This window comes from Arvicola amphibius, chromosome 2 (assembly GCF_903992535.2).
Source record: "Arvicola amphibius chromosome 2, mArvAmp1.2, whole genome shotgun sequence".
Classification (NCBI taxonomy): Eukaryota; Metazoa; Chordata; class Mammalia; order Rodentia; family Cricetidae; genus Arvicola; species Arvicola amphibius.
In genome coordinates, this window is record NC_052048.2 from 176,555,973 (window position 1) to 176,570,919 (window position 14,947).

The 14,947-nt window shown below is 50.6% G+C and overlaps 2 protein-coding genes across 2 annotated transcripts; both read left to right on the forward strand.

Moving 5' to 3' along the window:
• Positions 1–6,046: 6,046 nt before the first annotated feature.
• Positions 6,047–8,834, forward strand: Atp6v1f (ATPase H+ transporting V1 subunit F). Its single transcript, XM_038319744.2, has 2 exons — positions 6,047–6,267; positions 8,394–8,834. Exons 1-2 carry the CDS (start codon positions 6,110–6,112, stop codon positions 8,593–8,595), a joined length of 360 nt encoding a protein of 119 aa, XP_038175672.1. The 5' UTR covers positions 6,047–6,109; the 3' UTR covers positions 8,596–8,834.
• Positions 8,835–9,563: 729 nt separating this feature from the next.
• Positions 9,564–11,372, forward strand: Atp6v1fnb (ATP6V1F neighbor). The gene is made up of 2 exons (XM_038317939.1): positions 9,564–9,984; positions 11,263–11,372. The coding sequence occupies exons 1-2, from the start codon at positions 9,564–9,566 to the stop codon at positions 11,370–11,372; spliced, it is 531 nt and encodes a 176-aa protein (XP_038173867.1).
• The last annotated feature ends 3,575 nt before the right edge of the window (positions 11,373–14,947 follow it).

Sequence of the window (14,947 nt, forward strand, 5' to 3'; positions counted from 1 at the left end):
ACTCTATGGCGCCCTCTGGTGGCCACAGCCCTAGAGTGCGGGACTTGGAAAAGAACAAGGAGAAGAAAATGGAGCCATGTGGACTGGCCCCAAGTGACGCGCTCTGCCCACGCCAGGCTTCCTGGGAGACTGATTTCTCTTGTTTTATTATTATTTTTTTATGATTGCACAGCTCTGCCTTATCGGGGGTCTTTTTTACACATTGTGGGGCCCAACTTTCTGGGAAACTTTTGCACATGTGGAAAACACCAAATAAAGTGTAGCTGTTGCGGAGGCTTGCCTGTTCTTTATGGTGTGTGTGCTTGTCCACTGTTGACCCCTGACCCGGAGTAGAGGGCCACACGGAGGCCAGCCGGTTGTTCCCCAGAGATCTGACCCCAGGCTGAGGGCAAGGGCCTGGGGAAATCAAGAAGTCTGGAATGTTCACTGAAAGAGGACCAGGTGGAGAATTCCACACTAGCTGGAAGGTTGGTAGAAGGCAGAGGAGAGTGGACACTATTAAGGGTGACTGGAAGGTCACTTACATTCAACCCAACCTGAAGGATGTTCTTCAAATTAGGTTATTAGAACTGTGACCATGCCGGGAGGTGGTGGTACATACTTTTAATCCCATCAGTTGGGAGACAGAAGCAGGCTGATCTCTGTGAATTTGAGGCCAGTCTGGTCTATAGAGCAAGTTCCAGGATAGGCTCCAAAGTTACAGATAAACCTTGTCTCCAAAAAACAAACAACAAACAACAACAACAAAACCCAAAAAAACAGAACTATGACCACAAAGGCCAGGTGTGATAGCCCACACCTTTAATCCCATCACTCAGGAGGCAAAGGCAGATGAGTTCGAGGCCAGCCTGGTCTACATAGTGAGTTCCAGGACAGCCAGAGATACATAGAGAGACCCTGTCTCAAAAAACAAAAACAAAAACAAAAAACAAAACAAAACAAAGAACTGTGACCACCGGCTCAAGCAGAAACCAAATGAGAATCCTGAACCTCACTCGAGACCCTAGGTCAGACCTGGACCAGCTATACCCTCACCTCAAGTCTTGACCTAGCTCAGGTCTCCTTCTGGACTCCAAAGCAGCTTCTGAACTAATCTCTTGGCCCTGACCGGCCCTCCATGTTCCATGCAGCTAGAACAGGTCCCATTAAAGGCCTCGTGTCCCTCTGGTTTAGAGCCAGGGCCCCTGTGGCTCTGGTCCCATTCCAGATGGTCTCCACACTCCCCTGAGTTCAAGCCATCTCCCCAAGTGGTTGGGCAGTGCACACAATCCCTGTGTGTACTCTGTACCTCATCCTGCTCTGTGGTTTCCTGGATACCTGTGTTGCAGCTCTGGACTCTGCCTAGAACACCTTCGCCTTCCCACACTTGTCTTTCTGGCCACCAGGAAGCTTTCTTGGACCTCCTTTGGCCTCTTCTGAGTCACTACTACCAATTTCCCCGCTTCTGTGGGGCACACGTCTGTTTATGGTTACTACCCTGATCTGTGGACAGACTCCCATGGCCTCCACATCTAAGCTCCTGACCCTGAGAGTTCTATACAGGCACGAATGATATGTGAACAGGTTACAAAGCAGGGCACAAAAGTTCACTTCACCAGATGGATCCCCTAATGATCGGCCCATCCCCATGCACACCACAGTGATGCCACCAAGACCCAAGACAATGTGACCCTAGCCCCCAAACCCAACTCCATTCAGTGACCGATCTGCTTTCTCATTCTCTATTTAGGTTTCTTCTTTCCCTTTATGTCCCAAGAATGAGGCAAGACAGAAAGACTCATGGGATGGGAAGGAAAAGGCGCCTCCTCACTCCCAGAGTCTGATTCAAGGCTGAGAGTCAAAAATTCCAGCACCATTCACATTTTCTGTGAAGACTGCCAACCTAGAGACAATACTCCTTTCCTGGAGAGGTATTTCAAATGAAACTGTTAAAATGGCAATGAACCATGCTTAAGGCCTAAGCACGTATGGCCTTTCTTCCCATCTGCAAACAGGAAGCTTTCTGGGACTCTTACAAATAACTCTAAACTGTCGCTGATAATGAAAACATGCAACTTCCTCGGGCTTCTCTTGTGATTTAAGACCTTGGTCATCAGCTGTAAGCCTACCCAGGGCACATCGGGAACCACCCTGTGATCTCATGTCAGCTCCTTAGTAACCCTTTGAAATGTGACTCCAGAAATCACCAAAATAGCGCATAGGGCTATGGTTAAGGCAGACGCGTCATTCTCTCTTGAGAAGCCCACACCCATGTCTGAACAGATCCTATCCTTCCCCCGAGAACCTCGCAGTGTAACCACCTCTATCAATCTCGCTAATAAATTCAATAACTCTCCTTGGTACTGGCTCCTCCTGAAATTCTTTTCTGAAATAAAGCAAACAAACAAAAGAACAAAACAAAAAAACCAAACCAAACCAAACCAAACAAACAAACCAGCTTTACCTAAGAGAGGTCTCAGAAAAACCAAAACAAAACAAAAACCCTCCCAGACTGCTGCAGACGGCAGCATAGAACTGTCTCCTGCCCCTGTCACACTGTAAGTGACAGGAAGTATTTTCCTCTCCTGTCTCTGGATCTGCCATCAAGGCCCCTCTGGAACTTCTCTTTATTGCATCCTTGCTCTTCCCACTGAGGTTTCTCACTTTTCCTCTGCCCCTGCAGGGAGCGCCTGAGAACAGACATCACGTTCTATCAATTACTAGTCCCTAGCTCCTGTCCCTAGTCCCCTTTTGATAAATGGCGGTTAAATGAAGGAGCAGTGATAAGCGTGGCACGCCTCAGCTCCTTGGGGCTCATTCAACCCACTGAAGGCAGGTTTGCTGCCTTGTGCACCCAGCCACCTGTGCTCATACAGGGCTTGTGCCAGAGGCTGGAGCAAATGGTCCCATCGACACCCTGCCTGTCCCTCCTTGCCCCAGATTGAGCTGGTTTGCTGACCTCCCTGTGACTCGAAGCTGCTCTCACCCAGTCATAGTGGGGCAGCAGGTGCTGAGCAGCTGTGGACCCCTCCCCAATCCTCTTCCAACCCTGTGGCATGGCCCTGAGAACTTGCCAAGTCTAAAGGGAAGCCTCAAAACAGCTGGGTCGAGCGTGAAACCCGAGCGTGCCCCCAAATCCCAGGCCACATTGTTTCTATTTTACTTGTAGTTGTGACCAAATACCTGATGATGGGTTAATTTTGGCTTGCAGCTTGAAGTTACAGTCTGGCAGGGTGGGGAAGACACAGCAAGGAGAAGCTTTTGACTGGGACGGTGGGAGCTCAAGGCTGCTCACACAGGAGGATCGGGATGCAGAGGACACGTCTGACCAGCTCAGAGGACACTTAGACCACATTAGACACACCTGCTCTCCAAGCACCATCATGTCCATTTGCTTCTCCTCCCCCCTCCTGTAGTCCTGCCTCCAAACACACCCAGGATAGCTCTACTGCCCGAGCCGGTGATAATTACCCTTTACTCCTCAGGGAAACTTCTCGATTCTTTAATTTTGTTGGTTTGGTTTCTGAGATAGGATTTTGCTGTGTATCTCTGGCTGTCCAGAACTCTTGTAGACCAGGTTGGCCTTGAACTCAAGAGATCTGCTTGCCTCTGCCTCCCAAGTGCAGAGACTAAAGGTGTGCACTACCACCTGTTTGTTTGTTGTTTATTTTTTGGGGGGATGAGTTTTAAAAAACAATTATTCACATTTATTTAGCTACTTAGTGTGCCTCTGTGTGTGTCTGTATGTCCCAGAACACAAATGTAGAGGTCAGAGGACAACTTGCAGAACTTGCTCCTCTCCATCCACCATGTAGGTTCTAGGGATCAAAACTCGGGTCATCAACTATGTGACAAGTGCCCGCCCCTACTGAGCCATCTTGCTAGGCCCAACAGTCTTACTACCTAGTCCAGGCTGACCTTGAACTTGTGGCAGTCCTGCTTCAACCTCCTAAACGCTAAGGTCACTTCTATATAGTTCTCTAAATGTAGCAACGAACACAAGGCCTGGCCTCTCTACAGCACTACAGTGCCACCAATTTGCTGTTTCTTGTAATTAAATATATATCGAGTAATTGTTAACCAAGGCATAGTTAATGTGCATTGTACACGACCCTGACTTAGACCTGAACCTTCCAGCTAGCAAATATCTTTTCTTTTTCTTTTTTTTTTTTTTTTTTTTTTTTTTTTTTGGTTTTTCGAGACAGGGTTTCTCTGCAGCTTTTTTAGAGCCTGGCCTGGAACTAGCTCTTGTAGACCAGGCTGGCCTCGAACTCACAGAGATCCGCCTGCCTCTGCCTCCCGAGTGCTGGGATTAAAGGCGTGCGCCACCACCGCCCGGCCTTTTCTTTTTTCTTAAAAATAATTTATTTTAACTTTCTTTTATGTGCATTGGTGTAAAGCTACAGATAGCTGAGCTGCCATGTGGTTGCTGGGAATTGAACCCAGGTCTTCTGGAAGAGCAGCCAGTGCTCTTAACCACTGAGCCATCTCTCCAGCCCCAGCAAATATCTTTTCTTGGACAACTGTGGTAGTCCATGTCTGTAATCCCAGACTGCGGCAAGAATTGAAAAGTCTGCCGCCTCACTGGGCAAAACAAACAAATGAAGGAGGGAGGAATTAGTGGTGAATTCCTTTAATCCAGTATTCAGGAGGAGGAGGCAGTAGGATCACTCGCTGCAAGTTCAAAGCCAGCCTGGTCTACATTCTGAGTTCTAGGCAGCATAGGCTACATACATATAGCAGGTTTCAAAAAACAAACTGCCAAATAAAATCAAAACATAGGGGCAGGGATGTGGAAGAGGCACAGCCTTAAATCCTAGTACTTGGGAGGCTAAGGCAGTAGGACCACGTTAGGCTAAATAGTGAAACCTATCAAGAAAGGAGGGGGGGGGGGCTGGAGGGATGGCTCAGAGGTTAAGAGCATTGCCTGCTTTCCCAAAGGTCCTGAGTTCAATTCCCAGCAACCACATGGTGGCTCACAACCATCTGTAAAGGGGTCTGGTGCCCTCTTCTGGCCTGCAGGCACAGACAGAATATTGTTTACATAATAAAATAAAAAAATATTTAAAAAAAAAAAGAAAAAGAAAGGAGAGAGAGGGGCTGGAGTGATGGCTCAGAGGTTAAGAGCATTGCCTGCTTTCCCAAAGGTCCTGAGTTCGATTCCCAGCAACCACATGGTGGCTCACAACCATCTGTAATTAGGTCTGGTGCCCTCTTCTAGCCTGTAGGCATATACTCAGACAGAATATTATATACATAATAAATATTTTTTTTAAAAAAGGAGAGACAGAGATAGAGACAGAGAGAGGATAGATCCTCAGCTATAGCCACTAATAACAACCCCTGTGCACATTTACTACGTTGCCTTTTAAAAGGTGGCCACTGCCCATCTTCCAGCACTCTTGTTCCGGAGGACCGACTGGTCTCTGCCCCCTCTGTCCCTTCTCTCTTCTCTTCCAATAAACTTTCCATGTGAGCCCTGCTGCACAATCGGTGTGGCTTCTTTGTGGCGTTTTTAAACTACAACAGAAGGGGCGGAGGAAGGAGAAAGAAAGAAAAAAAAAATCAAATCATACACGGAATTGACCAGAAGACCCTAAGGCCCAGAATGCACTATGACCTCACACCCATGCCCCCCACCTCCACCGCCCCGCACTAGTCTCCAAAAGAACAAATGTAACAACAAAATTTTTAAACCAAACAAACTATACACAAACTTTGTTCTGTGTGGAAAGTAGCAGTGTTATTAGGAATTCAAGGCCATTCTCTCCTACACTGCAAGTTCGAGACTATCCCGGACTATATGAACACCTGTCTCAAAAAGCCAAAAACAAAATAACATACACAAAAAGAGAGTATGCCCCCTGAAGTCTCGCCCTCTAATAACTCTAGGTTCAAATAAACATATCTTCCAGAAGGAAGGAATAAAACACAAAACGCCCGAGAGAGGCCTCTGCCGCTCAGCCTTCTGGGAGACGTAGTTCCGGCCTCTATGGCGCAGGAGTACTGAGGCGCGTTCCTGCTAATGCGCATGTCCGGGAGGCGGGGAACCGCGCATGACTGAAGGGCGGAGCCGCTGCGGGGGCGGAGCATCACAGGTGCCGGGTGAGCGCTCTGCTCTGCCGACGGAATGGCGGGCAGGGGTAAACTAATCGCGGTGATTGGAGACGAGGACACGGTAACGGGTTTCCTGCTGGGCGGCATAGGGGAGCTTAACAAGAACCGCCACCCTAATTTCCTGGTAGTGGAGAAGGATACTACCATCAATGAGATCGAAGACACTTTCAGGTACGGTAGCCTGTGAGGCCTAAATGAATGGGTCCTGCTTGTAAGCGCTAGAATTAGTGGCCTGTTTACCTGGGTGTCAAGCGGCGACAGGGATCGAGATGGTCCTGGAAGCTATCAGCCCCTCCGGAGCAGAAGCCTCCGCTGTCTAAGTTCCCTTTTGGGGCTCGGAGGGGCCCGGCGTACGGCAGGTCCACGAGCTCCCCGTCACATGATTGTGTGTCAGGTTAGGAGAGTCGGGCTTGATGTCCGCCCCTGCCGTAATTGGACGCCGGGAGCCTCCAGTCTGTGGGGACCGGCAGGTTCAGCGCCTCTTCCGGGTCCCTGACGCTCACCTGTAGCGTATTTTCTGGACCTTACGTTTCGAGAGTCGTACCCTAAACAAACCACATCCAGTGTGAGTCTGGCCAGTGGGCTCGTGTTTGTGTGTTTGTGTGTGTGTGTGTGTGTGTACGCGCTTCATTTTTCTTAGAGGCTCACAACTGCCCTTTAAGGTAGTGGTTATTTCTGCTTACTGGTGAGAAAAAGGGCGGATAGGTTAAGCAAAGACACACCAGTCGTAAGAGGCTCAACCTAGGTTAACGCTTTCTCTTTTATTTGTTTGTTTAACTCAGGGTTTCTCTTTGTAGTCCTGGAACTCGCTCTGTAGACCAGGCAGGCCTTGAACGCAGATATCCGCCTGCCTCTGCCTCCTGGGTGCTGGGATTAGGTGTGCGCCACCACCGCCGGTTTCTTGTTATTTTTTTTTTTTTTAATTACTGAGTCTCGGTGTGTGATGTGTGACTGTGGATGGAGATCAGAAGCCAACTTTGTGAAGTCAGTTTTCTCTTGCTAGTTCCGAGGCTAGAAGTCAAGCAGCCAGCAGGCACCTTTACCCACTGGGCCGTCTTGATCGTTTGCCTTTCTTAGCTAGTGCCCACTCTGCGCAGCTCTCTGCCATCTGCCTTGGGGTTTCCATTTGTCTTGAGCACATTGGGCAGAACATCTGGAAAGTATGACCTTCCACAAAGACCTGTGCTTCAAGTCCTCACATTGTACCCTGGGTCGAAGATCATAGTTCCAAAAGGTGGGTGCAGGCCTTCCTTTTAAGCCAGGAAGTGTCCTATTGACCAGAATCGAGGGTGCCAACTCTCTATTCTTTCCCTCACTCCTTTTCCAGGGCTACTGTGCCAAGTCTCAGGAACAAACTGCCCTTACCTGTTTTCCCTAAATAGCCCAGTCCAGGGATACTGGCTGAGACTAGTTCCCACTGCCTGGGATGTGGCAGGCTCAGACCTGGGAGACTGTGATGATCAGCTGATCTCTAAGCAATGTGGCAAAGTGACCTCCAATGTCATTGGAGGACAGATTTTACTTCTAAGAATTTCCCATGTTTCCAACAAGAAGGGATCCTAAAATGATCAAGTCAAATCTATTCCATGCTTAGCACAAAGTGGGTAGAGTAAATTATTATTGCTGCTTTGTTTTTCAAGACAGGGTTTCTTTGTGTAGCCTTGACTGTCCTGGAATTCAATCCGTAGACCAGGCTGGCCTCAAACTCAACAGAGATCTGTCTGCCTCTGCCTCTGAAGTACTGGGATTAAAAGTGTGCTTCTACCACCTAGCGCTCTCTCTCTCTCTCTCTCTCTCTCCTCTCTCTCTCTCTCTCTCTCTCTCTCTTTTCCCAGTAAATTATTTTTAATGAGTAGATGTCTGTGGCTGGGGGGAGGGGATGATCACATGATAGGAAAACCATAATGACGGTTTCTGTCTGGAAATTGTGATTCCATCATTGCTGAGTCTCCTCTTTCTGTCTTTAGCTTATGGCAAATGTCATCCTGGCCCATACCCCTGCCATAGACCTTGAGGCCTTCAGTGCTCTCCTCAGCCCTATATCTTAAAACTTCTACCTTCTCCACCTTCATCAATACTAAGAGTCTTATGTTTCTAGAATCTTCTTATGCTGATACAAAGGGCCTCATACCTACTTCCCTCTCCTCCCCTTTCCTAGTATATAGAACACACTGATATGCACCCTGGTCAGTATGGTTCTGAGCTTCTGAATGCAATTGCTTCATCCAAGGAAAGCTATGATTGAAACCCTTGTGCCCCCTGGTCACCGCCATTCTCCTCCTCTTCTTCCCCAACAGGCAGTTTCTAAACAGGGATGACATTGGCATCATTCTCATCAACCAGTACATCGCAGAGATGGTTCGGCATGCCCTTGACGCCCACCAGCGCTCCATCCCAGCTGTCCTGGAGATCCCATCCAAGGAGCATCCCTATGATGCAGCCAAAGACTCCATCCTGCGCAGGGCCAAGGGCATGTTCACGGCCGAAGACCTGCGCTAGGGCTCCTCAGCCGCCAGCCCCTCACTCCCAGGCCTCTCCCAGTTTGCCATCCTCTATTTAAGTTTCAAGCCTCGTTGTCCAGCCCCTCCCTTCCTCTTCACGGAGTGGCTCCTAAGCTGTTGGGGTTCTGCTGTTCAGATCCAGGCTGGTTAGGGAGAGAAAGCCCAATCATCTTCTCTCCCCACCCCCTCCTCCCTGTGCTGTGTCATTGTTGATATTAAAAGAATATTCTCTCCAAATGGATGCTGGAATGGATACATGAGGGGTGCAGTGTTGGGGTACATTAGATTGGCAAACAGGCGAAAGCTTCCAAAGAACCAGGTGATGAAGAAGCATTGAGCAGGAGCCTAATTCAAGGACTGGTCACCTACATCATAGACTGACTTCAGGGATGGAGGACAAAGTTTGAGCCCAGTCCCTACCTTTGTGCCTTTACTCGGTTTTCATGGTGCTGGGAGGGGCCTTGCCCAAGCAATAAAAGCAATTGCTTAGGATTGTCATTCTAGATCATTCTCATTCAGCCTGTGGTTCGAGACCCTTTGGTGTGGAATGGCCCTTTGACAAGGGTTACCCAGGACCATCAGAAAACACAGATATTTATATTACAATTCACAACAGTAGCAAAATTACATTTATGAAGTAGCAATGAAAATAATTTTATGGTTGGGGATCACCACAAAATGAGGAACTGTATTAAAGGCTCACAGTGTTAGGAAGGTTGAGAATGGCTGTTCTAGCTGGAGCTTGGAGCCTTCAGGTTTGGGGATCAAGGTGTTTAGTGAGCCCTGCCCCGGACTGTCTCAGAAAGGGTGACCCGGGACATCTGCTGAGGGCAATGGCAGGTAGAACTTTGGCCCTGTGTGAGGTGAGGCTCGGTTGCCAGGTGACTGTCCCAGGGCAGCCCCCCACTGTCTCTGTCTGCTGTGCTCAGCAATAGCCACCCCGATAGCGCTTATTCCCTTGCCACCATGTCGAGGCAGCTCAACATGGACACCCTGCGGCAAAACTTCTGGAAGGAGGAATACCTCAGAGAGATGAAGTTGCGTTGTGAATGGCACTGCAAGTATGGGGCTCTGGTGAAGGCCAAACAGAGGGCTAAGGCTGCAGCTCGCCTGCCCCTCAAACTGCCCACCCTGATGCCTAAGGCCCCGGATTTACCACCACCTGTCTCCAAAGCAACCCTTTCTAAGGCCCCCAGCCCTGCCCCAGAGGCTTCTTTACAGTCAGAAATGTACCCAGTACCACCTGACACCAAAGCCCTGCTCTATGAAGGCATCTCCCATGACTTTCAGGGACGCTACCAGTATCTCAACGCCCGGAAACTGGACCTGCCAGAGACGCGCTACCTGTTCCCCATCACCACCAGCTTCACATATGGCTGGCAGCTGGGTGAGCCCCAGCCTCCCATACATGCGTCACCTCCCAGACATGGAACTTGTGCCTTATGCTGAAGAGCTGGCATTCTAGGGGAAGGCCAGACTGTAAACAGGGCAAGGAGACAGATCTAAGGGACAAGCCCTGTGAGATGAAGGGATGGTGGGGCGGGGTGGGGAGCATGTGCTTCATGTTAGATTGTTAGCAAAGGTCTGTCTTGAGGCTTTTATGGGCTGAGGGTAAATGATGGAGGTAGGGCTTTGGATTTTCTCCTCATTTGAGGGGAAGCTAGTGGGGGGGTTAAGCCGGTGATTCTGGATTTGGGAAATTGAAGCATCTAGCAGATGAGCTAGGCATTTGTTTTGTGTTCCCTTGGCAAGGGTAGGATTAGCAGAACTGAGATCAAGGATGTTTTGGACAAAACTCAGTGGAGCTCATTGATGGCTTCAGTGTGACAGGGACAGCAATCAATGGCAATGCACAGATTTCACTGTAGTCGCTGATCAGCAGAGACAGGGCTGGAGATGTGTGAAGATAGACCTGTGCTGGCCTAGATAGGCTCCTTACATCACTGAGGCGGCTCTGTGGGGAAGCATGGCCTTGAGGAGTTAGCTCAGAGGGAGTCATCAGAGGGTAAGGGCTATTTAAGCAAAGAATGGAAGGTAGGGATGGCATTGGTGGGAGGACAATCCACCTGAGCCCGCAGCTCCGCCCCAGGCTGAAGGCAGGTCATCAGCAGGGACAGAGACAGGAGGAGAAGCTTGGTGGGAAAGCGCTAAGGCCCCGGGTGTCACTGCTTTGATGAGGGCCCTTGAGTGTCCGCTTACTGCCAGTCAGGAATTTCTAAGAAGTGTGTCTGCCTGGGTGTGCAGAAATTTTGGATGGTTGGAGAGCATCACAATTCCCTCATATCCTCCCCCCCCATACCTCACAAGTAAGGGGAGCAGCTTCCCAACAAAAGCAAGAGGAGGCCCCAGAAGGGGATGGGGTAGAAGGAAGTTCCATGTCTCCACAGTCTGTCCTGTGACAATCCTAGCTAGAGGCACACTGACCTACTGGCCCTGGTGGAACATCTTAGAACTGGGTTACCATGGCAGACAGCAGCAGGCCACACAGCCATCACTGCTGAGTCCAGTTGTCCACCACCCAGACGTATTTTCCTGTAGCCCTCACCCCTCGGAAGCCCTTTTCATTCATTTGCACGGAGTAGAGCCATAGGCAGAGTCCTAGGGATATGTGGCAGGACTCCTGTACTCCAGAAACCCATTCGTAGAGTCTGATGTCTCTTCCCAGGCCCCCCAATAAAGCAGGAATTGGTCTCCTGCAAGATGTGCCGCATTGAGTCGTTCTTCCGTAAGAATGGAGCCTTTGCACTACTGGACCCCCGGGACCTGGCCCTCTGACCTTGGGCCAGGCAGTGACAGAGGAGCAGAAAGAGGAAATAATAGGATTCTGGTGGAGCCACATTGCTGTGTGTGTGTGTTTGTTCTCCTTGGCCTTGATGCTTCCGTCGGAACCTTTCTGAAACTGCTTCACACTTGAGGTTACCCTTTAGTTTTTCCTTTAGTTTATCTCACGGCGACCCAGCGAGGGCAGGAGCAGGCTGGGTGGTGTGTGCACTATTCTCCAGGACTAGGCTTCACAGTGCCAGGGGACAGTAGCTCCTGAAAGTTCTGGGTGTTCCTGGGAAGACAGTGACTTGTCAATCAGATGTTAGGGCAAAGTAGTGCCTACCATTCCCTGCCCGCCCTCACCTGGCCCCGAGTGCCCGCAGCCACTGAGTCCTTCCTCGGTGCACTTGTTCCAGCCGCTCTCGCAAGGTATGTCTCCATCCTGCCGCATCCTCCTAGGTGGCAAGAACTCTGAGCGGGCTGGTGCAGCCAGCAGGGCACCGTCCAGCGCCCGCCCCTTTCCCGCTGGACCCCTTCGGAAGCCGCTGGCTGCTGCCCTCCCCTCCAGGGGCAGAACCGTGGTGACCGAGCCACCTTGCCCCAGGTTCTTGCCTGTAGTGCCAACTGAGCCGCTCTGGGAGGGAGCCCCAGGGGGTGAACCCTGCGGTGATGGTTCCCAAGGATGCGGAGTCGTTCCAGGACCTGGGGAGGCGGCAATGAGCTGGGCTCTGCCTCGGCGACCCTCCCATCGCTTCCACCACCGGCAGACCGGACCCTGGGACGCACCCGCAGCCGCTGATGCTCGCGGTCCTGCCGCCGCCGCTCCCTGGCTGCGCCGTGTAGCTCCAGCAACCGCTGCAGAGCCTCCTGCTCAGTGCGGGCCGGTGCCTCCTCCGTGCTCCCAGGCTCGGGCCATGCTGCCTTTGAGGATTTGGGGTCCCTAGGGCCTCTCTGCTCCCAGATTGCGCCAGAAAGCCTTGTCTGGGGTTCCTGTTCCCCAAAGGCCGGTATCCCACTTTCTGGGCCTCGGAGCAGCGGCTGGGCAGGAGGCACCAGGGCACAGGGAGGAGCCCACTCCCCTTCCTGGGTCATCTGGGTGCTACTACCCGGGGGTCCTGGTATCTCGGTTTCCACACACTGGGGGATCGATTTTCCTGGGAACCTGCAGAAATCCCTGGAATGGCCCTGAGGGTCGCCTTCTTCCTCGTGCCATACTGTCGCTTTCCCCCGGACTTCTGAATTACTGTCTTGCCCAAACTGAGGGGTTTTGAATTCTTGGCCCTGCTGAGACTGTTTCCTTTCTCTTTGACTCTGAGCAGCCCCTTTGCCTAGTCCCAGAACTGACTCTCCTTTACACCCCGGCAGCGACTGCCCACGCTGACCCTGTGGTGTCTCCTCAGGATGGCCCTGAGGAGAGTCTGCGAGCAGTGGCAGCGGTTCTGCGCTCTCATAGCTCAGGCCAGTGTCAAGCCCCTTGGGGGGATCTTGATGTGCTGGCAAGCCCTGGGAAGCCAAGTCAGCCGGCTCTGGGGCTTCCTGGCCCAGCTTTTTCTCCTGTGGGCTTCTGAGAGTATGTCCACCGGAACTCGGAACGTTTGGCTCTGTTTGACTCTTTTCTTCCATCTTGTCTGGGTCCTAGGAAGAAAAAATATTTTGGGGGCTGGAGAGATGGCTCAGAGGTTAAGAGCACTGGCTGTTCTTCCGGAGGTCCTGAGTTCAATTCCCAGCAACCACATGGTGGCTCACAACCATCTGTAATGAGGTCTGGTGCCCTCTTCTGACCTGCAGACATCCATGCAGACAGAATGCTGTATAGATAATAAATAAATAAATCTTTAAAAAAAAAAAAGAAAAAATATTTTGGACCCAAAAAGTTTGTGCTCTTCCCCCAGCATCTTGCATATCACACCACTGCCACCGCCACTACCCACCCACTCTTGCTGGTCCCTGAGTGTGCCACACCGTTTTCATGTGGTGTAAAAGGTCTCAGCAATGGTCCCTCCTTCCTCTAGCTGTAGGAGGCAGCCCCACCTCACCCCAGCAACCTTTTCCCTGGCACACTCCACCCCTGCTGCCCCCTGAGAGGGCCCTTGCCCATGACCCTTTGACCCTTTCACCTTAATCTCTGAGTTTCCTGGCTCCTTGAAGTTACTGCTGCCCGTGGGATGTAAGCAACCTACGGGGAAAAGTCAGACACTGACTAATGTCTAAGACTGTCCTGGCTCTAACACCCATTGCACCGGAATAGAATGCAGATGCCTGGGTGGGGTGGGCCCTGTGCGTAGGCAAGGGAGGGGTCCCAGGAGTGGCGGTTCACAATCCACACACCTTGATTCCTAAGGCCTACCACGTGTTTCCTGTGTCCACAAACGGCCAACCCCAACTTCCTCATCTTTTTAGCTCAAAGACCTGCACAGTTCCTTGTGTTCCAAGAACACTACAAGAAGGGCCCATTTGCTGAGGTCTTCCTAGGACCCAGACTTTGTCCAGGTTTCCTGGCTCAGGCCCACAGGAGGACCCCCCCACCCCCCCACACACAGTGTGCCATACTTTCCCTGCTTTGAAGGAAAGCCCTACTTTTTGTTTCTGGCAATAAAATCAAAGGACATTTACAATGAAATTTTAAACCAGAGCCTGGCTTAAAACTGCCAAGTCTTCATAATTAACAAAAGAAATCCAAAAAGAGGGACATGCTGTTGCTGCTTCTTGCAGCCGAGGGAAAGAGAGCTTCTCTGCAGACACAGAACTGAGGGTCTGCTTTTCATCGCTCCTAAATCCAGCTCCGTGCAAGAAGACTGTTACGTCTTTCTCTTGCAGGGAAAACAATATTCTCAGCAGTAACCACAGGGGTGTGTTTTCTATGGAAATACATGTGACTTCAAAGGGCTCTTTGAACTTACAAGATTCTTGGCTTTAGAAAATCATTGCCAAAAGGTGGGGAAACAACCTCCTACCCTCTTCCTTCTGAGCACCCCACCCCCAGGTAATATAGTGTAGGGAGCACCCCACCCCCAAGTAATACAGTGTAGGGAGCACCCCATCCCCAGGTAATATAGTGCAGAGAGCATCCTCCCAGGTAATATAGTGTAATTTGTATCCCTGTCTTTCCAAGAGGTAACATTCTTGTAAAAACTCTGTCAATCAAAAAAAGAACCATTAGCATTCTTCCAAGTGGTAAAACAATTGGAAGCATATAGCTTTGAGAGATGTATTGCTTAACACATAATTTGAGAATCAATCAATACAGCAGCCTGGGGAAGGGAGGCCAGGGCACCAAATCCTATCTGCGCACTTCATATCTTCTTCTCTCACAAGGGTGTGATCTCAAAGACTAGACCAAGTCCTCCCGTGTCTCCCGTATGGCACTGTGCTTGGCATGAGGGTAGTGAATGGACAGTCTAGGCTTGCCATTCTGTCCCTTCTTCAACTGCTGCCGCTCCCTGCCTTGGCCCCACTGGACACAGTGTCCGAGATAGCCGGTGCCAACTCAAAAACTGGCAATAAAACCTGCTTCTGTTGGGCATGGTGTTGTACCCATAATCCTAGCACTTATGAGGCTGAGGCAGGAGGATTGGTGCCTGGATTAT